The sequence below is a fragment of the Lepisosteus platostomus genome, chromosome 6, assembly GCF_059453375.1.
Source record: "Lepisosteus platostomus isolate fLepPlt1 chromosome 6, fLepPlt1.hap1, whole genome shotgun sequence".
Taxonomy (NCBI): Eukaryota; Metazoa; Chordata; class Actinopteri; order Semionotiformes; family Lepisosteidae; genus Lepisosteus; species Lepisosteus platostomus.
This window is the reverse complement of record NC_142616.1, coordinates 14,730,717-14,758,703: the sequence shown is the minus strand read 5'-3', so window position 1 is coordinate 14,758,703 and position 27,987 is coordinate 14,730,717. Positions and strand designations below refer to the sequence as shown.

At 43.1% G+C, this 27,987-nt stretch overlaps 1 protein-coding gene across 1 annotated transcript; it reads right to left on the bottom strand.

Moving 5' to 3' along the window:
* Positions 1 to 507: 507 nt before the first annotated feature.
* On the bottom strand, positions 508 to 23,137 carry LOC148660519 (calcium-activated chloride channel regulator 1-like). Its single transcript, XM_088637885.1, has 14 exons — positions 22,936 to 23,137; positions 18,557 to 18,700; positions 16,627 to 16,780; positions 16,108 to 16,216; positions 15,720 to 15,879; positions 14,548 to 14,775; positions 10,615 to 10,839; positions 9,468 to 9,645; positions 8,799 to 8,905; positions 7,690 to 7,911; positions 5,288 to 5,558; positions 4,457 to 4,621; positions 3,323 to 3,544; positions 508 to 1,386 (listed from the first exon to the last, which is right to left on the bottom strand). Exons 1-14 carry the CDS (start codon positions 23,080 to 23,082, stop codon positions 1,034 to 1,036), a joined length of 2,685 nt encoding a protein of 894 aa, XP_088494011.1. The 5' UTR covers positions 23,083 to 23,137; the 3' UTR covers positions 508 to 1,033.
* Positions 23,138 to 27,987: the final 4,850 nt, after the last annotated feature.

Below are 27,987 nucleotides of genomic sequence, written 5' to 3'. Positions count from 1 at the left end.
TTCAGGGACATATTTTGCAGCTTGCTGGCTATCCCAGTATGCAATGAACCAAAAACCTCTTTTCACGCACGATCCCCTGGCAATCCTTGTTGTGTGCCCAGATGTGCTCCACGAGGCGGGGTGGGGCTGGTTGTCATACACTGGTCTGTGCACCTGAAGCACTACTGCTAAAAGACAAGCCTCCACTCGGTTAACTTGTCAATTACTGCCATACGTTAATATGGTCGTAGATGTTTTCCACATGTGCTCAGTTATCCAATACTGACCTTGTCCACCAGTGGATATTTCAGAACGGTAATGACAGTCACTTCTGGATTATACCGTCTGCATAGGGTCCTAAATATGCACTACACAGGAGTCAGGACCAGCTCCCATTACAGGAAACCCATCAAATATGTAGCTGCTTTGTGCCTATTGCTTACTGGGATAGGTCCTGGTTTCCCCTGTACTAGATAAAGCAGTCAAAATGATGGATGGGACAAATAGATTATTGCACAATCAAACGTGTTCCCTTCTGAGTATTTTATTTAGACAGAAGGCAGGTTGATCGTAATGTCTTCATTACTTCATTGAAAAATAGTAGATGGGTGAAGATACAAACCATTTCTTATTGAACTGAAAACATTCAATCTGTACAGTCAATCTTAAGTCAATGACATTATACTTTTCATCAGTGAGGATTTGAATCTGTAAACTTAAAACATGAATTAGCTGTTAAAAAAATAAAGAAGAAACTGTCAGCTAACCGAATGTGCCCCTCAAAAAATCCAAGGTGATAAAATAAAAGATGACACTCTGAGCTGGACTAAAAAGCTGAATGCATGAAATTGCTCGATTAACTACAATTCTGCCAACCCTTTTGAAATCCGAATAACAAGACTGAAAATATGTTTAGTGATATACAGTAGCAAATTATCTGACAACAGACACAATTACGGTAATTATACACCAGGTTTTAAATTCCGTACTTTAAAGCAAGGGCAGAAGCATGATGCTGTGACATCACAGTGTTATATAAGGACCTGTGTGCATTTCAGATACTCAGATCCAGCAGAACCAGAGCTGTTACCAGCAGAAACACAGAACAGAATCCAACAGGAGCTGGGGAGGCGTGTCCCTGGGATAGGGGCAACATTAAAGGGTCAAATGTGGACACTTGGGTGATGGTGGAGGTCTCAGAGGTGCCCCCCTCTTCATCTGTGGCACGCAGGGCGAGGTAGACCACTGATTGGTTCATGGCAGCCAAGGGCTCCAAAGGCAGGAGGAGAGTCTGGGTCTGTCCTGCTGGAACACTGTGCAGAGAGGAGGTGTTGAGGGGCAGAGCAGCAGTGAAGCTCTCTCTCAGGGCCTGTGGGCTGAGGCCAATTCTGATGTCATAGCTGGAGACTGGAGGAGAGGGAGAGGAAGATCAGAGGGGGGAGGAACAAGGACTGAGGACTGGAGGAGAGAGCCTTCCCATTGTAGTGATGGGTGTCCAGTCAGTGTGTCTCTCACCTGTCCCAGTGTAGTGATGGGTGTCCAGTCAGTGTGTCTCTCACCTGTCCCAGTGTAGTGATGGGTGTCCAGTCAGTGTGCCTCTCACCTGTCCCAGTGTAGTGATGGGTGTCCAGTCTGTGTCTCTCACCTGTCCCAGTGTAGTGATGGGTGTCCAGTCTGTGTCTCTCACCTGTCCCAGTGTAGTGATGGGTGTCCAGTCTGTGTCTCTCACCTGTCCCCTGTCCCAGTGTAGTGATGGGTGTCCAGTCTGTGCTCTCACCTGTCCCAGTGTAGTGATGGGTGTCCAGTCTGTGTCTCTCACCTGTCCCCTGTCCCAGTGTAGTGATGGGTGTCCAGTCTGTGTCTCTCACCTGTCCCAGTGTAGTGATGGGTGTCCAGTCTGTGTCTCTCACCTGTCCCAGTGTAGTGATGGGTGTCCAGTCTGTGTCTCTCACCTGTCCCAGTGTAGTGATGGGGGTCCAGTCTGTGCTCTCACCTGTCCCAGTGTAGTGATGGGTGTCCAGTCTGTGTCTCTCACCTGTCCCCTGTCCCAGTGTAGTGATGGGTGTCCAGTCTGTGTCTCTCACCTGTCCCAGTGTAGTGATGGGTGTCCAGTCTGTGTCTCTCACCTGTCCCAGTGTAATGATGGGTGTCCAGTCTGTGTCTCTCACCTGTCCCAGTGTAGTGATGGGGGTCCAGTCTGTGCTCTCACCTGTCCCAGTGTAGTGATGGGTGTCCAGTCTGTGTCTCTCACCTGTCCCCTGTCCCAGTGTAGTGATGGGTGTCCAGTCTGTGTCTCTCACCTGTCCCAGTGTAGTGATGGGTGTCCAGTCTGTGTCTCTCACCTGTCCCAGTGTAGTTATGGGTGTCCAGTCTGTGTCTCTCACCTGTCCCAGTGTAGTGATGGGTGTCCCGTCTGTGTCTCTCACCTGTCCCAGTGTAGTGATGGGTGTCCAGTCTGTGTCTCTCACCTGTCCCAGTGTAGTGATGGGTGTCCAGTCTGTGTCTCTCACCTGTCCCAGTGTAGTGATGGGTGTCCCGTCTATGTCTCTCACCTGTCCCAGTGTAGTGATGGGTGTCCAGTCTGTGCTCTCACCTGTCCCAGTGTAGTGATGGGTGTCCAGTCTGTGTCTCTCACCTGTCCCAGTGTAGTGATGGGTGTCCCGTCTATGTCTCTCACCTGTCCCAGTGTAGTGATGGGTGTCCAGTCTGTGTCTCTCTCCTGTCCCAGTGTAGTGATGGGTGTCCAGTCTGTGCTCTCACCTGTCCCAGTGTAGTGATGGGTGTCCAGTCTGTGTCTCTCACCTGTCCCAGTGTAGTGATGGGTGTCCAGTCTGTGCTCTCACCTGTCCCAGTGTAGTGATGGGTGTCCAGTCTGTATTCTCATCTGTCCCAGTGTAGTGATGGGGGTCCAGTCTGTGTCTCTCTCCTGTCCCAGTGTAGTGATGGGTGTCCAGTCTGTGTCTCTCACCTGTCCCAGTGTAGTGATGGGTGTCCCGTCTATGTCTCTCACCTGTCCCAGTGTAGTGATGGGTGTCCAGTCTGTGTCTCTCTCCTGTCCCAGTGTAGTGATGGGTGTCCAGTCTGTGCTCTCACCTGTCCCAGTGTAGTGATGGGTGTCCAGTCTGTGTCTCTCAGCTGTCCCAGTGTAGTGATGGGTGTCCAGTCTGTGCTCTCACCTGTCCCAGTGTAGTGATGGGTGTCCAGTCTGTGTCTCTCACCTGTCCCAGTGTAGTGATGGGTGTCCAGTCTGTGTCTCTCTCCTGTCCCAGTGTAGTGATGGGTGTCCAGTCTGTGTCTCTCAGCTGTCCCAGTGTAGTGATGGGTGTCCAGTCTGTGCTCTCACCTGTCCCAGTGTAGTAGTCATCTCCAGGTGCAGTCCACTGCAGAACGACAGTGTTGTTGACCACAGAGGCGGTCAGGTCGGTCACTTTTCCAGGGGGGAAGTCATCCCTGGGCACAGCTGGCACTCCCTTCACTGTCACTGTGCCCCCACTGGCAGTGCGGCTGAAGCTGCCGAGAGCTGTGCTAGTCTGGCGAAGAGAGGGGGCGCTACGACGCATCCTACCTATGAATTAAAAGAAAGAAAGATTACAGTGTTACAAGGCTCCATACTGAAGGTCCCAGCTGTGACTATGTGTGTACAGTATGTGTGTGATAGGCATAGTTATAACACAAGTGTACTGTACACAGTTTTTGTGTGAGAAACTGATAGTCAAATTGTGTTGTTTCTGTCTGTACTGTGTATTCTATTGTATAGTGTGTTGTATGGTGAATGTTATAGTATGTGTATTGTAGTGTGAATGCTGCACTGCATATATGTTCCTGTGCAAGTTATATTGCATGTATGCGGTGAATCATTGTCAGGGTTACCCTGTCAGTCGGCCTCTGCTCCAACCACTCATCACTCAGTTTGGACTCCAGTTCTCAAGCTTGCTCCCTTCATTCTTTGAAGCCTCCTGTGTTTTGTATTTTTGCTGGGTTTCTTGTTAATTCAATCACGATTGCTGGATCTATGCCTTGCTTCATTACTGTTTCCCGGATTGGACCTGCAATGCCCAACCTTGACTTATCTTCTCCAGCGAAACACAATCTCTCCTGCTTGAAAATTCCCTGTGTGCTTCTGCCTGTTTCCACCTCAGCAGGATGTCTCCAGCTCTGCAGCTCTGTGACCGCAGATGTCAGCTAAGATCTCTGCTTTGAACCCGTCCCCTTCTCAGCTGTGGCTTTGAACCCCTGCCTGCGCGCAGCACTACTCTGCAGTCTCTGTCAGTGCACCCCCTGCACTCCCTGGGTCTCATCCGCCTTGTGCCCAGCAAGTAAGTCATCTGACCACTCCCTGTGTACTGCGAGTCCCACCGTGCAGCAGGATCAGTACAGTTGTATTGTGTGTATTGCCGTGTGTGTGTTACAGTATGCCGATTGGCACTTGCATGTATCGTGCCCTTTTGCATACATTGTGTTTCGAAGTGTTTCGTACCACTGCTTTGTCGAGGTCTTTCAGGAACACTGTTGTCGGGGTACAGTCTGGTCTCCACTTTGCCCTCCACACCCTGTACCTCAAACTTCAGGCCGTATCTCCCATTAGCCCTATAGTTGTAGAAGAGACCTGAGTATATGCCATCATTTTTCTTTTTATCAGCTCCTGCAAAGAGAGAGGAGAGGGAGAGAGGGACCAATAAACAGTGATTGGCTGATTGTAGCCAGAGAGAGAGAAACTGCCTTAAAAATCACTTGAAAATCCTTCTTAAAGGCTCCTTTTATTATTCTCAATTATATATATAATGTCTTGCAAAAGTATTTAGCCCATTGTGCAGTTTTCACACTTTGTTACTCTAAAGATTGCTATCATGACACAAAAAACATTTTTGTTTAGGTTTTCTAAATGTTTGTCTGTTTCTCAATTCCTTGCTCTACTGCCTTCCTGGATAACAGTGGTCAGCAGCTCTGTAACAGGTAGACAGATGACCGGTGATTCCATCCTACTGTGGAATATGGCTCCAACAAGAACCACCAAAAAGTACTTAGTTCTGGCATCATAATGACCCACTACTGTGGAGGATGGTTTACAACAGCAGTGATCTCTATTGGCCCCTATACCAGCTGCTGTTGTACCCTTGAATGAGATACTGGACTCAGATTGCTTCAGTAAATGCTAAGTATCTTTCAGTACTTTTTCAAAGTTGTCTTTGGAAATGAGAACATATTCTCAGTTGATATGTCTGGTTAAATAAAGGGCTGTAGCTCCATGGCTCCCTGAACTATACTGATACACTGTAATCAGAAAATGATGAACATTCAATAGACTTGCCTATACCACCATCGAACAGATCCAGCTTCACTGTGTTCTTATCACTGAGGTCCACTACGGCCTTGACATCAGCGTTGATGACAGGCCGGGCGCCCTGGGACAGCTGCGCAGAGATGACAAGGGGCTGGGGGTAGGTCACCTCGGTCTCGCTCATGCCTCCAGTGACAATGACCGGAGGGACACATTCATCAATGGCTCTGGAGGTCACTTGCAAAGTGAAGGTCTGGGGGGAGCTGTGGGTATTGACAACTTCATAGCTCCATGTACCACTCTGCAAAATTTGACCAAAAAGGAGAATTGATAAGCAACTATTCAGCTAATGTAAGCAAGCTCAGTCCGTTAATAAGGAGATCACCTCTCTGTACCTTTCTCTCTCACCCTCTCTGTACAGCCTGGACACAGACAGAACCTCCTCATCCTCCTTGTTGGTAGTGAGGAATCCAGAATAAGTGCTTTTAACAATTTATCTTCTAAAGATCAAGCTGCATATTCTTTGCCTGTCAGCAGGAAACATATAGCAAGTGGTGTCCATTCATGATTTCACAAAATACTTTCACTAATACTTTGTTTGTTACACTATATTAAAAGACTAACTTTATAACCGTTCCTAGAGATTGGCTGTGGCAAGCTACTCTCCCACATGCATGCGTAATAAACGACTCCTCTTTCACCAACATCAGGACTCTGTCATTTTATATGACACTACAGTAGTATAAGGATGTCTAACTCATTTCAGCTCCTTTCCCTCATGTGGATTTTCATTCCCACCGAGGTCAAATCACTCACTGAGAGTCCACCCAGGTTGATGACAGGTGAGAGTAGTTTAGCACATGGTTTTATTATATTTGTTTAAATCAGTGAGGATGGACAAAACCATGATCCATTCATTTTCTAGACTACTTTATGTTGTGTAACCCCGGCATCCTGGCCAAATTTCCCATTGGCCCTTACCAATCATGGCCTCCTAATAATCCCCATCTATGAATTGGCTTCATTACTCTGCTCTCCTCCCCACTGATAGCTGATGTGTGGTGAGTGTTCTGGCGCACTATGGCTGCTGCACATTGGTGCTGGTGGAGGGGAGTCCCCATTACCTATAAAGCGCTTTTTTGTGTCCAGAAAATCGCTTTTTTAAGTGTAAGCAATTATTATTATTATTATTATTATTATTATTATCTAAAAAAGGGTCACAGGGCAGCTGGAGCCTATCCAGCAGTCAATGGGTGCAAGGCTGGTACACCCTGGACAGGACACTAGTCCATCACAGGACACACACAGACACACACTCTCACACACCCTGGGCAGGATGTCAGTGCATCACAGGGCAAATACACAGACACACACCCTCACACACCCTGGACAGGACACCACTCCATCGCAGGACACATCCAGACACACACTCTCACACACCGTGGACAGGATGTCAGTCCATCGCAGGGCAAATACTCAGACACACACTCTCACACACCTTGGACAGGACGCCAGTCCATCGCAGGACACATCCAGTCACACACTCTCACACACCCTGGACAGGACACCAGTCCATCGCAGGGTAAATACACAGACACAGACACACACAATGCCAGATGCCAAGTCACCTACTAGCATGTCTTTGGACTGTGAGAGGAATCGGGGGCAGCTGGAAGAAATCTGTGTGAACTACATGCGTATAACACCCCAGGCATACATACTGTATGTAATACAATCAAATCTTACAATAAATCCTTTTGGGGAAGACGATACAGTATATGCAGCAAGTGTTTTTACTTGCATTTATTAATTGTAAATGATTAAATATGGAATTGTATTTTTTTAAAAGTTTGATGTTCAAAAACAGTAACTAATTTAAGTGGATGACATTATTTGACTACTAAAATGAACTTTTCTAGACTGCTGCTCCGCATGTATTTAGTGATGAAGACTGTAGTCTAGTCTATAGTATAATCTGATCTAGACTGTAGTCTAGTTTGTAGTATTGTATAGTCACATCTAGACTGTTATACAGTATAAGTCATAGTAAGAATATAGTCTCAACACAGTATAGTCTGATCTAGGTTATATTATAGTCTGAATTTTCAAAACCAGAAAAAGTACAAATGCAAAAATGCTAGCAATGCTAGCAAGGTACAAGTAATCATAAACGTTTGTATGTTAGTAGACATGTGGCGCATGAAGTTTAATGTGGATAAATGCCAAACATTAGAAGCTGGCTGAAGAAGATATTCTCTGAATATCAAACAGGTGATATTTAACTATAAGAAACAATAAATCAAATAAGATTGAGCATTTTCTACTGATTACATAAGATGAATACCTTATGGATAAACGTAGACATCTCTAACCAACTCCCAAATTACAGAATGTCCTTTTCTGTTTAATAATTGTTCCTGTGTGTTCAGTACCTGAGCTATTCCAGGGATCTTAAACAAGACGATTTTCTCCCCTGAGTGTATTTCCATGTCGTTATTTTTGTAGGATCCTCCACTCGGGCTGCGGACTGTGATGTCCGGCTGGGCGTGTTCCCAGGTGAATGTCAGCACGGTGTCGTTGCCCACAGTGGGGTCCACAGGGACTTCACCCTGAAACTGTGACCCCGAGTCTGTCTGACTCCCTTTGCTCAGCAGCTGAGGGTTTGGAGGAACAGAGAGAAAGAAGTCAAGAATGAAAATCTTCAATGTGTATAAAGAAGATAAAGAATATAGGTTTTTAAAATGTTTTTAAATGTTAATGTTTAAAGAGTTCAGGTTTTCTAAAAATTTGTTCTTAAAGTTAAATAGTCAAATTTTATTTTTAGATTTATTTGAAAGTTACTTGGATATTGTTGATGAATCTTACTGAAGGTAAATCTTGCCTCTTTTTGCAATCCATTATTTTTTCTAGAATCACATTTGAATGGATACATTTTGATTTCACAAGGCCTAAAGCTCAATATTTCATTACAATGACTGGCAAAAGCATTCACCCCCTTCCAATGATGTCCTGTTTAGTTGAACAGGACTAAATATTTCATAAAGATTGTTTTATGGTGCATCGTTTTCTTTATAGTAATATGGCGCATCTAGATTTTATTTGATTCGTCTTTGTACCTTGAGAAGAAAGGGAATTGAATTAAAGGTTGCATAATTAATCATAAAACCTTTAACCTTTTCACCTGTAAATTTAAGTTAGTATCTCCACTCTCTCGATATTCTGATGAGCCAGTTGATTTCTATAACCACCTCCACCTAAGTACTTCATGCACTTGCTCTGCACTTCTGAGTGGATTTCCAAGAATTCATGACATGTCCTGTCTGAACGTTTTGCTTTGTTAGCATTTTCCATGTGACCAACATGAGTAGTTGACATACAGTACGTGACACCTGAAGAGGTTTTGCAACATCTTGTTGGGACATTCCAAAGCCTGAAGCATTCTGCGCCCTTGATTGCTCCCATCATTAGCCAATGGCTACATTACTGTGTCACGGATGGGTATTATAACACCAGGTACAGTGAGAACAGCTCAAAGCCCCACCTGGACAGCACTGGTGATGTCATCTCCAGACTGAGAAGTGATGCTACCGAATGAGATGATCAGTTCGTTGGAGTCCAGTTTGTCACTGGCTGAGAAACGTGTTCCTCCTGTACAGTGACATCACAATGGATTTGAATATGACAGTACCAGATGAACAGCACTGCAAGACAATGTGATGTCTCTAAACATCAAAGCATAAAGGTGCACATTCTTGTCAGACTGAACAGAAGTGTTTAGTCACAACTCCAGTCACTCTGCCTACAGCACTTTTACTGCATTATTCTGCACTTTTAGTGCACTAAAGCACTTATTTAAATGTGTTGGCATATGTGCAGTAATTCGGAGCCTCTGTTAGAATATTATAAAATATCATCTCCCATAAGACAAGGATAATGCGGTCTATTAAGCAAGAAAGAAACTATAAATATATCCATCCATATTCTAACCATTTCATCTAATTCAGGGTCATGGGGGAACCCGTGTTTCTCCCGGCAAACACCACTCCATCACAGGGCAGACAGTTACAAACACAAACACAGACACATCAGGAGCAAGTCTTCCAGAAGCCAACCAGCATACTGTACATTTGGACTGCAGAAGGAAACCAGAGCACCCAGAGGAAATCCATGCAAACACGGCAGAGAGAGTCCCGACCTCTGGCTGAAGTACCTGTCTCTTTCGCAAACTCCTCCAGCCGGGGGTCGGCACTGGGTCCCAGAGCGATGGTGTGGACGTGGACACCACTCCTCTTCACTTCCTCCAGACAGGACCCTACGCTGCTGTCTTCACCGTCCGTCAGGAGAATGATCTCGTCCCCAGCCGTGTCCCCGTCATCCTGTCGGAGAACCTGGGAGAGGAGGAGCTGGTCAGGACAGCCGTGTGGAGCAGCGCTCGGGGTTCAAATCCCAGGTGAGACACTGCTGCTGTGCTCTTGAGCACCTGAAATGTTCTACTAAAATCTCTTGCCTGTATAAAAGGAAGTTGCTTTCTATAGAAGTGTTAAACATGCAGGCACAGTGGTGAGCATTGCTGTCTTGCAGTGCTGGAGCTGGTTCAATTCCTGGGGTGCTGTTGTGTGGAGTTTATGTGTTCTCCTGTACTCTCATGGTTTTTGTCTGGACATACTGTACTGGCGGTTAATTGGCTTTTGAGAAAACTGGCCATGGTGTGAGTGTGTCTATGTTTATCATGCAATGGACTGATGGCCCAGGGTTTATCAGGGTTTAACCAGGTGGGGCTGCACATTGGTGGTGGTGGAGGGGACTCCCCATTACCTGTAAAGCACTTTTAGTGGAGTGTCCAGAAAAGCGCTATATAAGTGTGAGCAATTATTATTATTATTATCATGCCTTGCACCTGTTGCTTGCTGGGATAGACTCCGGCCCCCCTCAACCCTGTACTGGAATAAGTGAATAGAATGCTTAAAATTATAAAGACGTTTTTACAGGGGTGCTGTGCTATGTACCTATAACTATACACCCTCTACAATGCACATGAGGTTATTTTAATCATACTTCCTGCCCAGACCTTGGTAGACCTGTAGGAGGTGCTATAATCACAAATCCTTACAGGCGAAGCACCTTGACATTCTTGATTTAAATTCAAGTTTCCCATAATTTTCAATTTATTTAGTTTTAATAAAATATTGATCTGGTTTATTACGCAATATTCTTTTTACAAAAAAGATGTACAGTACTTATGTCCACACAACACTTACATCTTCTACACAATGTGCCGAGGCAAGAAAATTGTAAAATGATTCCAATATATAGTTAAATGTGTAAAATTCTGGCAGGTCAATGCAGAGCTCGCTCACCTCAAACGCTTTCTGGATGCCGCTGCAGATCTTGGTGCCTCCATCGGCTGCAGAAGGCAGCGCACTGGCCAGCTGGGTCCGTGCCACCTGCCCATCGATGAGAACCAGACCCTTCAAGATCCGGGCATAATTTTTGAACTCCACGATGCCCACTCGCGAGCCCTGCTCCACAATCTGGTCCAGGAAGATCGTCGCAGCCTGACGGAGCCTGTTGATCCGGTCAGACTAGAAGAGGGAAGAGGCAGAACTAATACCACTCGTTTGCCAGAGTTCCACGAATCTTTGAAAGGCTTAAATGAAGAGTCTGAGACAGACTTTGTTTATTTGGAAATTTAAAGGTGAGTCTGAGAGACTGTATGAATTGCTTGTTTAGAATACAGTAAGTGGTTTAGCTGCTCAACTTGGATGGTTAAGGTCTTCAAGAAAAAGTTATGATAAAAGCTCAAAGGACAGCAAAACCTTTTGGCTGCGGTGTTTTGATTTTTCTTACTCTGTGAAAAAAGGCACTTTGAGTGCTTTTAAACCTCACAGCTGTATTTTTGTTCTGTCTGTTGGACTAGGCCTACTTATTTTAAAAATCCTACAGTGCCTTGCGAAAGTATTCGGCCCCCTTGAACGTTTCAACCTTTTGCCACATTTCAGGCTTCAAACATAAAGATATAAATTTTTTATTTTATGTGAAGAATCACCAACAAGTGGGACACAATTGTGAAGTGGAACGAAATCTATTGGATTTTTGAAACTTTTTTAACTAATAAAAAAATGAAAAGTGGGGCGTGCAAAATTATTCGGCCCCCTTGCGTTAATACTTTGCAGAGCCACCTTTTGCTGCGATTACAGCTGCAAGTCGCTTGGGGTATGTCTCTATCAGTTTTGCACATCGAGAGACTGAAATTCTTGCCCATTCTTCCTTGCAAAACAGCTCGAGCTCAGTGAGGTTGGATGGAGAGCGTTTGTGAACAGCAGTTTTCAGTTCTTTCCACAGATTCTCGATTGGATTCAGGTCTGGACTTTGACTTGGCCATTCAAACACCTGGATACGTTTATTTGTGAACCATTCCTTTGTAGATTTTGCTGTATGTTTGGGATCATTGTCTTGTTGGAAGATAAATCTCCGTCCCAGTTTCAGGTCTTTTGCAGACTCCAACAGGTTTTCATCCAGAATGGTCCTGTATTTGGCTGCATCCATCTTCCCCTCAATTTTAACCATCTTCCCTGTCCCTGCTGAAGAAAAGCAGGCCCAAACCATGATGCTGCCACCACCATGTTTGACAGTGGGGATGGTGTGTTGAGGGTGATGAGCTGTGTTGCTTTTACGCCAAACATATCGTTTTGCATTGTGGCCAAAAAGTTCGATTTTGGTTTCATCTGACCAGAGCACCTTCTTCCACATGTTTGGGGTGTCTCCCAGGTGGCTTGTGGCAAACTTTAGACGAGACTTTTTATGGATATCTTTGAGAAATGGCTTTCTTCTTGCCACTCTTCCATAAAGGCCAGATTTGTGCAGTGTAAGACTGATTGTTGTCCTATGGACAGACTCTCCCACCTCAGCTGTAGTTCTCTGCAGTTCATCCAGAGTGATCATGGGCCTCTTGGCTGCATCTCTGATCAGTCTTCTCCTTGTCTGAGCTGAAAGTTTAGAGGGACGGCCAGGTCTTGGTAGATTTGCAGTGGTCTGATACTCCTTCCATTTCAAGATGATTGCTTGCACAGTGCTCCTTGGGATGTTTGAAGCTTGGGAAATCTTTTTGTATCCAAATCCGGCTTTAAACTTCTCCACAACAGTATTACGGACCTGCCTGGTGTGTTCCTTGGTCTTCATGATGCTCTCTGCACTTTCAACAGAACCTTGAGACTATCACAGAGCAGGTGCATTTATACAGAGACTTGATTACACACAGGTGGATTCTATTTATCACCATCAGTCATTTAGGACAACATTGGATCATTCAGAGATCCTCGCTGAACTTCTGGAGTGAGTTTGCTGCACTGAAAGTAAAGGGGCCGAATAATTTTGCACGCCCCACTTTTCATTTTTTTATTAGTTAAAAAAGTTTCAAAAATCCAATAGATTTCGTTCCACTTCACAATTGTGTCCCACTTGTTGGTGATTCTTCACATAAAATAAAAAAATTATATCTTTATGTTTGAAGCCTGAAATGTGGCAAAAGGTTGAAAAGTTCAAGGGGGCCGAATACTTTCGCAAGGCACTGTATAATGGATCGTGTCAATGTCCAAGGGTCTGTCACACTATACTGTATATAACAATACAAGCTGGGAAATGCTGAGCTTAAAGATGCTACAAACAAAAACTGATGTAGTTCTGTTCACATACGGGCTGACCTAGTCATCTTTCTTAAAGCAAGTCTAAGCAGCTTCACTCTTCACATTAACTTTTTAATAAAAACATTTGCAAAATATGCAATTTTGTTCATAAAAAAGTTAGTACTTTCATAAAACTAAGTTCAATTTTAATTTTAGTACATTAATAGGTGATGATTTTTACGGGGTAAGAAGTGGACGTAGGCCTAGGTGGTCCACCGCATCTGTGACTTGGATTAAGTGGTCCGCGGACCATAGAACTTTGAGAGCCACTGCTCTAGACAATGTGGAGAAGCAAGAAAGTTATATTATTATTAGAATACATAGATAAAAATGTAAAATTAAAATCAATGGATGTTATTAGAATATAGTATGACGCACTAGCAAAGCTTCCAAATTGAATCTGCAAATCTGTCTAGTTTACGAACCATACCAGAGGAAAAGGCTCCCATCAATGATATATTATATTACTGTATGTACTGTACTGTATATTGGCATACTGTATATGACACCAGAAGCACAGACTGGAATGTGCACTCCAGTGGTCCACATTTCATCCTGAAAATAACACCCTTTTCAAGCGTCCATTTCATTCCTAAAAGGTGAGGTGAAAAAAAACTTACCAGGTTATCTACTGTTGGAAAACAAAAATCACTTTTCCTTTACTGAAAGTGCAGAAATGAGCCTGTTCTTATACAGTAGCTTCATTTCTACTGTTCAAGTACTGCCTGACAGTATTGTGTCTAATTTTGTATATTGTGTATTGTGTCTATTCTTGTAAATGACCCTCATCAGTGAGAGATAAAGCAGAGAGCTCTGGGAGTCAGAACTTGCTTCTTGCTTTTTGCTTATGAACCCCACAGCAGCACACAGGGGAGATTTGCAGACTCCTTCAAGCCAATCATCTTTCAGCACATGGGCAGCACCGCCCTCTTACTGGATGCTCAGAACTGATTGGAGGAGACGCACATCCCTCATGACAGCACCAATAGACTGCAAGCTGGGTATTATCATGACCCAGGAGAGGCCCTGGCTGGCAAGTCCAATCCTAGAAGTGGTGACGCCACTTAACAAACCCAAGTGTCCAATAGAGCTGCCTAGTGACATGACCCAGGCTTGAATTCAAAAACTTTGACTGAGCCTCTCAGGACACCTTACCTTGATGTTATGTTTAACACTGTACTTTCATTTGAATTGCATGGTAGGAAAGTCATATTGGCATCTTCCTTCCACCTGTGTAAGACTGATGGGTAAAGGCCTTTGTTCTGCCTGTCTGATATTGAAATATTGATACAGTATGTGACTTTTCATGACATAACATCACCATTTTCATGCAGGTGAAACAGGTCTCAAATCTTGTTGTCTTAGTACCAGCAGGAGACATAGCCAACAGATTCTGTGCATGTGCACCACAGACCACCACAAGAGAAATGTTTGCTTTTAAACTTAATTCAATGCACAAAGAAAGGGAAAGAAACTGATACTGTCAGTCTACTGTATATATGATTAAAAAATCAGGCCATGCATTCACTGAGCTGCTTTATACAATGCAGAACTCTGGCAACTGTGACTACCCATCCTTCTCTTGGTTGTGTAATAATGAAAACGTACCTGTGTCATGCTCCCGGAGGTGTCCAGCACCAGACATACCACTCGTTGTCTGGCCCTCAGCAGAGTGAAGGTTGGACTGGGGGGATCTGCTGTCATGGGGGCGTTGTTGCCACCTTTGAAGTCAGGAGTCTGGCTGATGACGTCCCAGACACTCCTGTAGTCACAGAGCTTGTTCTGGGCATTCTGCACCCAGAAATTGTGAGTGTTCTCATCACAGAATGTGGCTTCCTTGGAGCAATGAATAAAAAAAACATATTATATGTAGTATATAGACATGTGTAGGTTAATTCCACCCTGGAATGTAAGTAATCGGGGGGCATGATGTCACAGTGGTTCTTATTACTGCCTTGCTGCCCTGGGACCCTGGGTTCAATTCTGAATATGGGGTGCTATCTGTGTGTAGTCTGCATGTTCTTCCTTGGTTCACGTGGGATTCCTCAGGGTCTCTGGTCTGCACCCCAAGTCCAAAGACACAGTAGTAAGTTAATTGGTTTCTGGGAAAATTGTTCCTTTTGTGAATGGTGTTGGTGTCTGCCCTGTGATGGACTGGTGTGCTGCCAGGGGTGTATCCTGCCTTCACCCATTGCTTGCAAAGGATAATCTCTGCCTCCCCTCTCAACCCTGAATTGGATGAGATGGTTAGAAAATGGATGGATGTAGAATGGTTCTTCATTCTATATTTCCACATGGAGTTGACCATTTTTTGTTTCCATTGCAGCCAACACACAAGCTGAGAGCTCCTGACTCAAACCTTTGTTCATTTGTCTCTAGTCCTATGTTTACCTACAACCTACAGATCACAGTTAAGGTACAGTATTTGACCAACAGGCACAATTGACTTCTTCATGACCGGTCTACTTTCTTCATTGGCTTTGAAGGGGTAGAGTTGTAGATACAGATACAGTATTTCCATTTCTGCCTGCTATCTATGTTAACAGTATACTGCTCACTACAGTACCAGTTTTCTGTTTTCAGGTGTGAAGTGAATAAAAGGCAAAACGAAAGAGCTCACATACAGTACCGTTTGTGACTGAGGCTGTGTAAGGAGCAGTCTCTTTCAATAGGAGCTCACCTGTGAGACTGAGACTGAGGGAGGAGCAATATCAATCTACAGGAGCTCACCTGTGTGACTGAGGCAGTATGAGGAGCAATATCTTTCTACTGGAGCTCACCTGTGCAATAGTAGGCTGATACATGATTGAGACATTTGTATTCTGCTCACTGTCAGGGATGAAGACACAGTTCTTTGTGGGCAGCAGTGTGCTGGGGTCTATCTCACAATGTCTATCTCCATCACGGTTCTTCAATGTGCCGCTAATGTGTTCAGGACACCTAAGAGTATAGGAGAGAACAGATAGGCAATTGGTACACCTAAGTGTCATGAGAAGTGTGCTGAATCTTGACAGTCATCTAGAGTAATGGAGAAGAGGAAAAACCTGTGTGTAGAGTCAGAGTGAAAGCTGTTGGGGCAGCAATAATGAAGGAGCAGATTAGATGCTTAGACTGAGATTGAGCTAAAATGTGTGTGGAGATCTTGCTGGAGAAGGGATTTCCACTCACCTAACAGCTTCTATCTCACCAGTGTCATGCATATAAAAGGGTTCCTGGGAATTCAACTCACTGAACACTCCCCATCGCAGGACTGCCCAGCTATACAATAATACACGACCTGGAACACAGAAAGAAATAGTGCAGTCTAGTAACACGAGATGTACTGTAAGAGACAGGGGGATTATGAAGAGACTCTTTTGTATATTTGCTTAGTTTAATAATACCACAAATTATGCTCAAAATGCATAACTGCAGCTAAGGAGAACAAGAATATATTTCACAATACAGCTTGGCTCATTGATTTCTAGCTTCCATTCTGAGTTACTATGAAGTTGGATCAATCTGATGCTTGATTAGAAGAAGTTAACAAGCTACGCAGAGCTCTGTTCATTGAGCTCTAATCTACCTACTCAAACTAAAGCACAATGGCACAACGGCTCTCCAGGTTTACAACCAGGATAAGAGGTGGACACCTGGATGCAAGCTAACTTCAGTGGGAGTCCGAGGTGCTCAGGGCTGCAGTCTTACCTCTGGGTCCATACATTTCAAGGGCCTGGTCATTCAACAGGTATGCAGGGGTCAGGTGGACATGTTCCCCTTCTTCACCACATTTACCAAGAGTGGAAGTGTATGGAGTACCGATGCTGTTGTCACAGAATGGATCAGCAACCAGCACACTTGCCTGTGACAGATAAATCATATATTGATATTGTTAGTGGTACAATAGTGGTACCTGTGTGAGTGTGTGTGTACTCACTTGTGTCCCATCCAGGAAGAAGCCCCTCCTATCACCCTTTGCTACCAGGAGAGACTCAGTTTTGAGGGGTCAGGGAATAGGGATATGATGAAAATTGAGGGTTAGGGTTCCTGGGACAATCTTAGTGTTGAGGGTTAAATGTACTGGAATAGGCTGTGGGTTGAGGATTAATGTTAAAGATTGGTTTCATCCTTAAAGATTGGTAGTCCTTAACAAGATTAAGCAGCATTGCTGTAATACATCACTCAACTGGTCGTAGTGAAATAGCTACTGTCTCTAGAATAGTAGGGGTTATCAGGAAATAGTACCAAATGAGTTTAATAAGATGAATAATGTCTGATTATACCTCGCCATTATGAGGATGTGATTTCTCCAAAAATTATCCAAATTGTCCACATTTTAATTCACAACTCCAGCATGCACTGAAAATGTCTTGGCCATGTTACACCTGTGGCTAATTTAATTCATCGCGGTTCATTATTGTTGAAGAAAGATATAAGATGTGAAGAAAGGGTTAACTGAGTCCTTTCTGCATGGGGACTGGACTTCTAAGTAACAGGCTTATAGTTATGGCAGGAAGGGGGTAACTGATAAGGATTCCAGAGGCCAGCTAGGAACCCCCCCAGGGAAAAAAACCTAACACTGACCATTAAGAGTGACCAAAGTCTGTGAACTGGCCGGACACCGTGACCTCCCCCCATTACCATGGTAACGAGCTACGTCAGAAGCGGCAGAAAAGAGCTCTATAAACTGGAAGTTTTGTACCAGTATTTCGAACAGTACTTCGGTTTTATTGTTCCTTACATGCAATAAAACTAATTTGTTTGAACTTCATCTCCGGATCCAGAACTTATTCGTCTGTTACAACATTGTTATGCCTTTAAGTGCACAAGAAATACAGTGTGTTTTTAAATTCTCTATAAATATTTATAATTAAAATATTTTTAGAATTAAAATATGTATTTTTCTGTATTAATGATCTAATTAGTACTTATACACAGTTACTAATAATTCTGTGAACTGCATGTAATTAAAAAACAATAATTCTATTTGTGTTCTCCAGTGTTATGACATACTGTCTCATTTCGATTTTTGGTAGAAACATGGCAACAACATTCTTTCTCAACAATATAATCAGCGTATTTTATGAAATTGTCGCTAGTACAGTATGCATAACATTTACTGTAATTAGTGCAGGAAAACAATTTAAATGTTGTACCAATTTCTCTAAAAACCACATGGAGCTGTGCTATTTAGGGGTTCACCACGGCCCCTGGCAGTTTTACAGAATAATGCAGTCCTGCAATTATTTGAAAAAAATAAAAAAGCAATGTCTTGTTTACATAGCGGTGCCTACAGAGATACTGTATAACGACTGACACCTTGCAAATTCTAATTCTAGAATCCAGATAGGGACATATTGAAAACAGTGCATAGACATCTAGCAGAAATAGTTCATTTAAAAGCACTTTTAAGGTTGGATTAAAATTGGATTGGATTAAATTGGATTAAATTTCAGTTTAACCTTATGAATCTATTTTTATAATACACTCACACTAACATATGTATATTTAATGTACAGGGAAAACAAGTCATTCCCTCAATTTCAGTCCAGCGTTTTCAGTCTAATACACATCATGAAATATTGTATATCTACTGTAGCACAGCATGAAATCCTGTAGAGATGCCTATTTTTTGTACCTTAAAATAGGTCTCAGTGCCTGGTTTCCTGTAGAGAGAGTTGTTTTCTTTCCACGTTGTGGGAATTAAAATCTTCACATCCTGGAAAAAAGCACGTTTCTTTGTGGCCGTGAACAGGTAAGGGGAAGCTTCGGTGAACATTTCCTGAAGAAAAAAAAAGCGAGAGAGGTGATTAATCAGTGTGTCTGCAGTGGTGCTGTCCAATTTGGATCCTGAAGAGGCGCTCGGTGTGTCTGCAGTGGTGCAGTCCAGACCTGGTTCTGGAGTGACCAGTGTGTGTACTGCAGGGCTGCAGAGGGCCCATTTACTGGCAGGGCCCTCGCCAACAGGCATGTCCGGACCTGGTTTTGGAGTCAGTGTGTTGTCAGTGGTCAGTGGTCAGTGGACTAAAGCAGGCCTGTCCAGTCCTGAATCTGGAAGGGTCAGGGTTTCTGCAGCAGGGCTGTCTTGTCCTGATCCTGCAGGGCTGGTCCTAGTGGGCAGGGTTCCTGTGCTTTATAACTGCAGGGCAATGAAAAGCTGAGAGAAGCTGTTATATTGACCCCATTAAGCTGATTGAGTTTTTCGGGAGCTGGGTTAGAACAAAAACCTGCAGACAGACACTGGCCTTCCAAACCTTCAGCCCCCTGTTTCCTCTCCTTGTTTCTAGTGTCCTCCCTGGTCTCACATCAACATTTTTTATGCTTTCAGATCTCTTGGTTTTCTTATCTCTTGGCCCCTGGTTTCATTTCACATGTTGCAGTCTTCTCAGCCCAGAGTCTCTCTGGTGTCCTACCCTCAGCTCAGCCAGCAGGTGTTCATTGTTTCTACTGCCCCTGTGTCTGGTGTCATCCCAGGTCCCAGATTAACCTTTTTATGGTTTCCAATCTCTTCCTATCTCTTGGACCCGGGTTTCATCTCACTTGTTGCTTTTAATGCCGTTTTTTTCAGACCAGAGGCTCTCTGGTGTCCCGCTCTGAGGGTGTCCTGTGACCCTCTCTCTCTTCACTTTCCACCTGACTTCTAGCACAACACAACTTCCAACCACTCTCACAATTGTTCAGGCCAAAATCATGAAGGCCTCAGGGTTAAGAATCTGAGCAAAAGGTCCGACCATAAAACCCCCATACTTAGCTCTCTTTCTTGGCTTCCTGTCTGGTACAGGGCGGACTTTAATATCCTTCTACTTACTAACAAGGCTCTCAGAGGTCAGGCACCTGTCTATCTAATGGAACTTATTAAAGTTTAGCATCCAAGTCGCTTAGATCACAGAATGCAGGCCTTCTTCATATTCCACGAATTAATAAAATAACAGTTGGCGGTAAAGCTTTAGTTACAGGGCTCCTACTGTAGCTTATGGAACAGTCTCCCACCCCATGCTCGGGATGCCGAGTCAATCTCAGTATTCAAATCCAGACTGAAGACCTATTACTTCAGCCTAGCCTACTCACACCTTACATCAAGGCGTGCTGCAGCCATGGCTGCTGGTGCTGGTGTACAGGCCATTGTGTGTCTGTGTGTTGGCCCACCAGGCAGATACATCTGTTCTGACCAGACTATCCTATCCTCCTCCCCACATGTCCGGATGGTGCCTGAGCTGGGCACCACCTGAGTTGGATGCTGGATCACTGCCATGGCTCCAAGAGGGACATCGTGGATATAGCTATCGTTTATGAGAATGTACTGGTCTACAGAGATCTGCACGGAGTACTGGCACACAGAAGACATGATGGATGGATTCATACCTTTATTCAGGTATTCCTTTTTTATTAATTGCATAATGTTAGCATGCCAAAAGGGGTTGAGCAGCCAATTGACATTGGACCCCTAGAGGTTATGTTTCTCCTTACTAGAGTTTTTGGTTCCTCTCCTCCATTGTCTTCTGGCCTTCTGTGTTCTGTATTCACAACATGTATGGTCACTTGCTTTGTTAAGTGCCATGGGGCAGCCTTGTTGTGAAAGGCCGTATATAAAAAGAAATTAAATTGAATTGAACAATTAGCTTACTAGCATGTTTTTTGCACTGTGGGTGGAAACAGGAGCTCCTGGAGGGTATCGGTTGTCATGTTTACAATAACATGTTTACAACTCCTCTTCCTGCAGCAACTGTGGTGGCTTGATGCTGAATTGCTTTTCCACTCTAGTCTGTTTTTACTCAATACCTAGAGGATGACCTCTTGTTTGGTTTCTCTGTCTCAGATTTCCTCTCCTGTCAACGTACAAATCTTGAATTGGCCACTTCTGACCCTGAGTCAGCAGACTCCTCATTCCTAGTTGAAGACAGCAATGGCTTTATTGTCCAATATCTTGATTCTCCCTTCTCCTTCTGCTTCTGCTCCTACTGTACTCAGTACCCCATCTACTGTCTCCTCTTATTGTTTATTCTCTATTGTGCACATCTTGTGTATTGTTTTTATTGTTGTTTTTGTCATTCTGTAAAGCAATTTGAGAAGCCACCTTTAAATATTATTATTATTATTATTATTATTATTATTATTATTATTATTATTAATTTTATTATTAGTGTTCTGCATCAACCCCATCAGAGTTTCAAGTCACAAGTATTCTGGGAAGAAACGCTAATTAAATGACTTGTCAGAAGCTCTTAACCCTTCAATTATTAACAGCCTGTTTTTTGTTTCCATCATCAGGTGCCTTCAGTTTCATAGCCAACATCTCCAGCACTTTCCAAACCTGCTTCTTGACCCCCATGTTTTGCATGTCATTGTCGTCAGCTTACCGGTACTTTGTCATACATGGATATTGAACACATGAAGCAGCCCAAAGATCTTCTACACTGTACCGGCTTTGTCAGATTGTGGTGCGCAAATTACAGTCTATCAGATTTTCATCTCTTTAAAATTGATTTCAGAGTCGGGTTGCCTGCTTACTAAGCACATGACTTCTACTACTTTTACAAAGTTGGAGTTTCTTAGATACGTTCTCACTTCTGAGGCTTTTTCCACCTCCTTGCCTGGAACCTCAATCGCATTCAGTTACATCTCTTCACCTTCTTGTCAGGGAAGTCTTGTACTAATAGTGAACTGCTATCCAATACCTCATTATACCTCATCTACACCTTGGAAATCAGGGCCACAAAAAGATGACATATATACCTTGAAAATTATTTGGCTCATATGTATTGTATTGTATGTGTTACATAAAGTCTGAATTCTGAATTCTGCTTGCCATTGGATACACTGGATCAAAAGATTATTTCAGACATAAAATTCCACAATTATTCAATCTGACAAGCAATAACAAAAAAAAAAACAATCATGCAAGTTGAAAATCCTATGTGTTTCTCATTTTGCCAATGTAGTGTACATTTTTGTGCATGTTACATATGATCACAGAAGCCTACAAATGACCATAAACACAGATATACAGTACAAATAAGAACAACAGGATCCATGAGACAGCGTCCATTTAATAACATTCAGTTTAATGATTCAGCATTTCTCTTCACTGTTTCCCTACAAATAAAAACCGAAAAATTATAATGGTATTACATTTATCCCTATCAAAATGATTTGTTGTGAGGAAAGCATAATTGTGTTGTGTTTTAATACAGGAAACTGGAGGGAAGCTGACATTTGAACAGGAAAACAAATTAACTTCCTCATCAAAGAACTGACAAAAGTATACGTCCTGTTTTCACCTCTCTAAGCTTGAAAAAGTGGTACGAGAGACATAATTCACATTCATGTGGTACAACACCAAAATAAAGACAAAAGCAGCAAATTACAGAAATGTTTTGGTTCTATTTCAACCCAGTGATAAATAAGATGATATCATATAGAAAATTAGAATTTTGTCTCATAAAGATCACCAATATCTTATTTGTATGGTGTGTTAATGTGTGATTGGTCATTTTGATATTGAAAAGCATCGTAATAAACTTCTTGATCAACCCTGCTTTTAATCATTCATCAACTAACTTTTTTCACATTACATGTTGTTGAAGAGGTTTGACGCTCAGCTCAACAGCTCAATTTCTAGTACTTTACAGATTTGGTCAACAATACTGTACTGATGCTTTTTGCTGGAGTTAGTAAGAACATCCAAACAGCCAAACAAGATAATCCAGATAAATTAAAGTTTAGACTTGCATGCTTTCTGACAAAACTGACCTTGTATTGCTGTAGGCATTGTTAGGTTTGCAGAATGCCTCTGTTTTTTTTATGTGAGGTTTTAAATTGAATTATCTTATAATACAAAAAAGAATCTGAATGTTCTGAACAACAACCTAATTTAAATACAATATACTGTACCCTGTAAGTAAAGACAGCTTCCACTAAGCTAAGTTAAAGACAGTAGCACTAGCAGCAGTAGTAGATGTTAAATCTGATTTAGTATTAGTAAGGCAACAACAACTCCCTGTGTCCTGAGGACCTTACCTTGATCTTGTCAATGAGCTCTGGGTTCTCAGGCACACGGGGGTTGATGGCGACGACCACTCCTCTGTATCCATTATTAATCAGCTGGACTGGAGACCCCAGAGTTACAGAGACCGTCGAGCACAGCAGCAGCACAGAAGACAACATTCCTTTGGAGCTCAGAAGGAGGGATTGTGTGGGTGTGCTGTGATCCCGCACTATTTATTGAAAGCCCCCAGCAGGGGAGTGCTTGGAAGTCACGAATCAGTACTACCATGTCTCCTGTTTTCTCCATATCTCTCACTGCATAGTCTCACAAACACTTTGCCTGACCTTTCCTTCCCCTAGTTTTGCCCTGTGTTGTTTCTCAAGAAATTAACTCTGCTTTAAATCATTAAATCATTAAAATCATTAATTTTTAACTAACACACTCTCTGCCACTTTAACTAACACACATTTGTGCCAGGATAAATACAGTATGAAGTGTTTTGGTAATGGACATTACCCACAATAGTATTACACACAAGGAACTTTATTTGTGAAGCAAACCGTTCGCAAAGTCAGTAAATTGATAATAAAAGCATGGGCAGCTATATTTTGCAGATGTATTTTGAGTGTACTGTATTTTTGGGTATATACAAGACACTACTGAGGTATAAAGACAAATCAAAAAGTTTGATTTGTTTTCTATTTTCAATAATTACTGTACTGAATTATATTGTAACGCAACGGGGGCTCAGGCGGGCGCCCTTGCCGCATTAGGTCGGCCCCTGCACCGTCCGGGGCTCGAACCCAGGACTCCCGCGTCTCTCTGCAGCGACCTAGCCCCGTGAGCCAAAGAGAGATCTCTCTTTGGCTCACGGGGCTGGGTCGCTGCAGAGAGACGCGGAAGTCCCGGGTTCGAGCCTCCAGTCGGGATGGGGCCGACCAGATGCGGCTAGGGCGCCCGCCTGAGCCCCCGTTGCATTACATTGGTGTCAGAAGCGGGGCGGGATAGCCCTTCGCCGGGGACGGCGATTTAAGCGGGGGAGAGTGTAACGCTTACGGCCGACAGGCGCTGTGTAAGAGCCGGCGTACCAGAGCGGGTGACGTCACCGCCCTTCCCTGTGATAGCAGGACCACAGCTACTGGGCTGTGGAGAGATCTCTCTTTAGCTCACGGGGCCAGGTCGCTGCAGAGAGACGCAGGAGTCCTGGGTTCGAGCCCCGGACGGTGCAGGGGCTGACCTAATGCGGCAAGGGCGCCCGCCTGAGCCCCTGTTGCGTTACAATATGAACACATTAAGACCACAAGTTACGAAGATACACATACCGTATCTAAAAGAGGCATATTTTTTCTCATACTCATACAACATTGTATTATCATACGACATAAGGACTTTGGGGTGTCCTGGATAAATTCTGCTCTGCACTTGATGATTCTGATACTTTCTTGATGTTGCTGCTACTTCTATTAAAACATTCAGAAATAATCAGTGTGTTTCTGTAAGGTTAGGAGAACCTCCCACCAGAGCACGGTGCAGCAGCCCCTCTCCACAGCAGAGCAGGGGGAGAGAGGAGCTGCTTCATCAATCTTACTCTACGTCCTAAGGAGAGAATGTGTGGAAACAAAAATGACACAAAATGGTACTTTTTCAACACATACTGTATTTAACCTCAAATGATTGCAACGTTTGAGATCCATGTGTGGGAAACTATGTGAACCTTTAGATTCACTAACTGTGGCACCACCTTGAGCTGCAATGGCTGCAAATAAACAATTCCTGTAAGCGCTGATCAGTCTCTCACATTGGTTTTGAGGACTTCTGGGGCTCCATAGAGAAGGTCTTCAGCTCTGTGACATTTGAGAGTTGCTTTGCATGGACAGCTTGTGGCTCCTGCCACAACATCTCCAGGGGGGTTCGGTCTGAATTTTCACCAGGCCGTTGTAAAACGCGGACCTGCTTCTTCTGTGTTCCTTTGTAGATGTGCTTGTGTTGTTTAGGACCATTCTCGTGCTGTAACACTCACTTTTAGCTCAGCTTCAGGTCTCTTTGAGAGTCTTCTGATACAATTTTGTATCAGCATTTGAAAGGAATTAGGTCAGGCTTTTCTTACACTATTGTTATATTAGCGTTACTGTAGTGTTGCTAATGCGCTACATGCCATTTATAATCTTAAAAATGTAAAATTCCCACATTTGATTTTGTGTGATCTTCACCTTCACACTGTTTTTATGTGCCATGTATTGGTTATTAACATGCTATGTTTAATCGAAATAATATGAAGAACCGTATGTATTCAAATAGTAGTATTATTATTTATACTTACTCGTCAAAAGACGATTGCCGAGATTTTTGCAGATTACTTCTTCGTTGAAAAACGTGACAGTATTTAACCAAAATCAATGAATATCAGCAATGCATTGTGAAAAAGATTGTGAAAAGATGCTGTGTTAGATATGTTTTCAGTTTCAATTATACAGTATATGCATTTATTAATGTTGTCGATATTACGGTTGCAATTTAACATTGATAATACATCGCCCTGTCATAGAAATATACCTATCAAGGAAGCCACGAGAGAGAGTTCTCACCCGAGTAAGGTCTTTATTTCAATATTGCAACATTGGGATCCCCGTGTCAGAGACTCAACTCATTACAAGCAGTACAGACTTTTTATAAAGATGTTGCAATGCAAGGGAAAGTACAGCACTTTGTTCCCTCCAATACTTCTCCTTTCCTTAGGACAAAACGGATTACACCCTAAAAACGAAAGAAGAAGCACCAATATATTTTTTTTCAAAGCTTAGCAGTTTCCCTCGGCTAATTTAGTCATCTAGACAGTCTTCTAAGAATCTGCACGTAGCACAGCAGTTACATATTTTCCTAAAGTTCTTTACATTTGAAGACTCAATTTAATTATTAGATTTCCATTTCAATTACCTCCTTTTTATACTTAAAATGTTTAAAAGTTAGATCCTTCATATGGATTCCCAGGAGGCTCCTGTCACGATCGTTACTCCTCCTCTTAAGGGCGCTCCAGCTCTTCCTCGTTCTGTCCCATTCCCCACACCTGTTCCTTATTCCAGCCCCTCTTTAGTTCCACCTTTAAAGCCAGACGCAGGGGTTTGCTCGGGGCTTCTCATTGAATCCCGTTTCGTGAGAGCCCGGGGTCCTGCCGCGTCTGGCTCCGTTATGGTTTTAGGTTCCTGTTCCTGATTCCTTGTCCCGCCGGTTCTGGCGGTCCCGGCGGTCCCGACCCGGTTCTGGTTTTTAATTTCTTTGGATGGATACCCTGGTCTTGGACTTTGCCTTCCGTTTTGGATTTCCCTTTTGGATTTATTCTTGGATTGTTTGCCCCGGACTCACTTCCCCTGGACACCAGCTCACCTCGGACACGCCACCCTGTCTCCTGACCCACTCCTGCATGATATTTTCCCCTATTGTTTCTTCACCTTTCGGATCGTGTCGTCCGCATAGGGCCCGGAAAGAACTGTTCCTGACAGCTCCCATACTTCGAATTCTTGCGTTCTTATCAGAATATACTGATGCGTAAACATTCATCACCATATTGCGAAGCATTGGAATAATACATGTCATACAGCAACATGAAAACGGGAAGACAAGTGTTACAGCTACTATAACCAGTGTTAGTAACTTAAAGAAAAACATTCCCCATGGTCCAAACAGTGACTCTAATCAGAAGAAGAAAGCGGCTGCATCTTTGATGCCTCTCTCCTTTTTCACTCATTAGTTCTTAAAGCACAGGTAAATCCCTATGGGCTGGAGCCCAGCATAATCCTAGGGGGTTTCCAAGATAGGTCAACAGCTGGGTAATAACTTTTGGGGAAAAATCTACACTTTGTCCCCCTGCCTCAGCTGTGCCGTTTTGCAGAACAATTCTAGCTGAAGTTGTAAAATTTCTCTTCCGTTCCTGCAAAACATCTAATTATGAACAAACAAACCACAATAATCATTTGCATCTAGGGAAATAACTCCCAAGGGTAACCCCCCTTAAAACTATATTGTTCTGCCACTAGATAAGAGAACCTTTCCCATGAAATCATTTTTTGACCTTTGTGATCCTTTCAGGGAGTAAATTAGCACAGAAGCAGCAGCTTTAGTCCACATGTTTTTCAAGCAGGATATTAACAGTATGATCATAATGAATAATACCAGACCCACAAATATGTATTGAACCGGAGACCCTCCCCAGTCTGTTCCTAGCACAGACTGTAGCCACGCACCAATGCCCTAATCATCTGGATTATAATTATGATTTTTTTTTTGTTCTTCATCATAATGTGCTGTTCTATATCATTAAGGTGCTCAGAATCGTCTAGAATACAAATACTGCTTAGTCTTCGCTCACCTAAACAGCTGTTTACTATCACCCTAATAGAGAATGGCCTAGAACTGTGATTATAGCGGGGAGCATACAGTTAGTTCCATTCTAATACATTTGAGTTAAAAAAAAAGATTAAAAGCAGAACTATTTAGCCATGTCAATAAACCTAATATGTAAAAGCCATTGCAATTGCTATAAAAAGCCTTTAGGCATTGCTAGAGAGTCATTTCTGCTATTAGGCATTGGAAAAAAAAACTTAAGAGTGGCCTTCAGGTGTGACAAAAATAGCCACTGATAATAATCTGATTGATTACAACCTTCTGTGTCAATAATTGACTGCTGGAATGCAGGTAGAAGGCAGCCAAAGGCCCACCCCCTAAGGGCTATGAATGGCTGAACATACAATGAATGAAAACGTTTTTATCCAATCAGACCTTTTTGAAGTGGTCGGTTTCAAAATTCAATTCCAATAGCCAATACGTCTCTGTTTCCTCCAGGTCTGGAGATGAGTAAGGTTAGCCTTTTGTGGATATATCACTAGACTTACGGATGACGAAAACAAGTTAAAAACATGGGACATATTCTTTTTCTCATAGTTTTTGCTTTTGCGGACATGTTTTGCTGGCTTACTGATTACTTATTGATGCGCTTCGGAAGCTTGCTTAGGTGCATCATCAGATAAAAAGTCTGTTATTGTGATCGATTGCCTCGGTGTATTTCGGTTTCCGAAAACGGTTTTGTGAAG

Coding starts and splice junctions, on each gene's coding strand:
- LOC148660519 (XM_088637885.1), bottom strand. CDS start 23,082: ATGTTGTCTTCTGTGCTGCTGCTGTGCTCGACGGTCTCTGTAACTCTG. Junction 8,906..9,467: donor GGAGTTTGCGAAAGAGACAG/GTACTTCAGCCA, acceptor GTCACTGTACAG/GAGGAACACGTTTCTCAGCC. Junction 5,559..7,689: donor AGATCCCTGGAATAGCTCAG/GTACTGAACACA, acceptor CAAATTTTGCAG/AGTGGTACATGGAGCTATGA.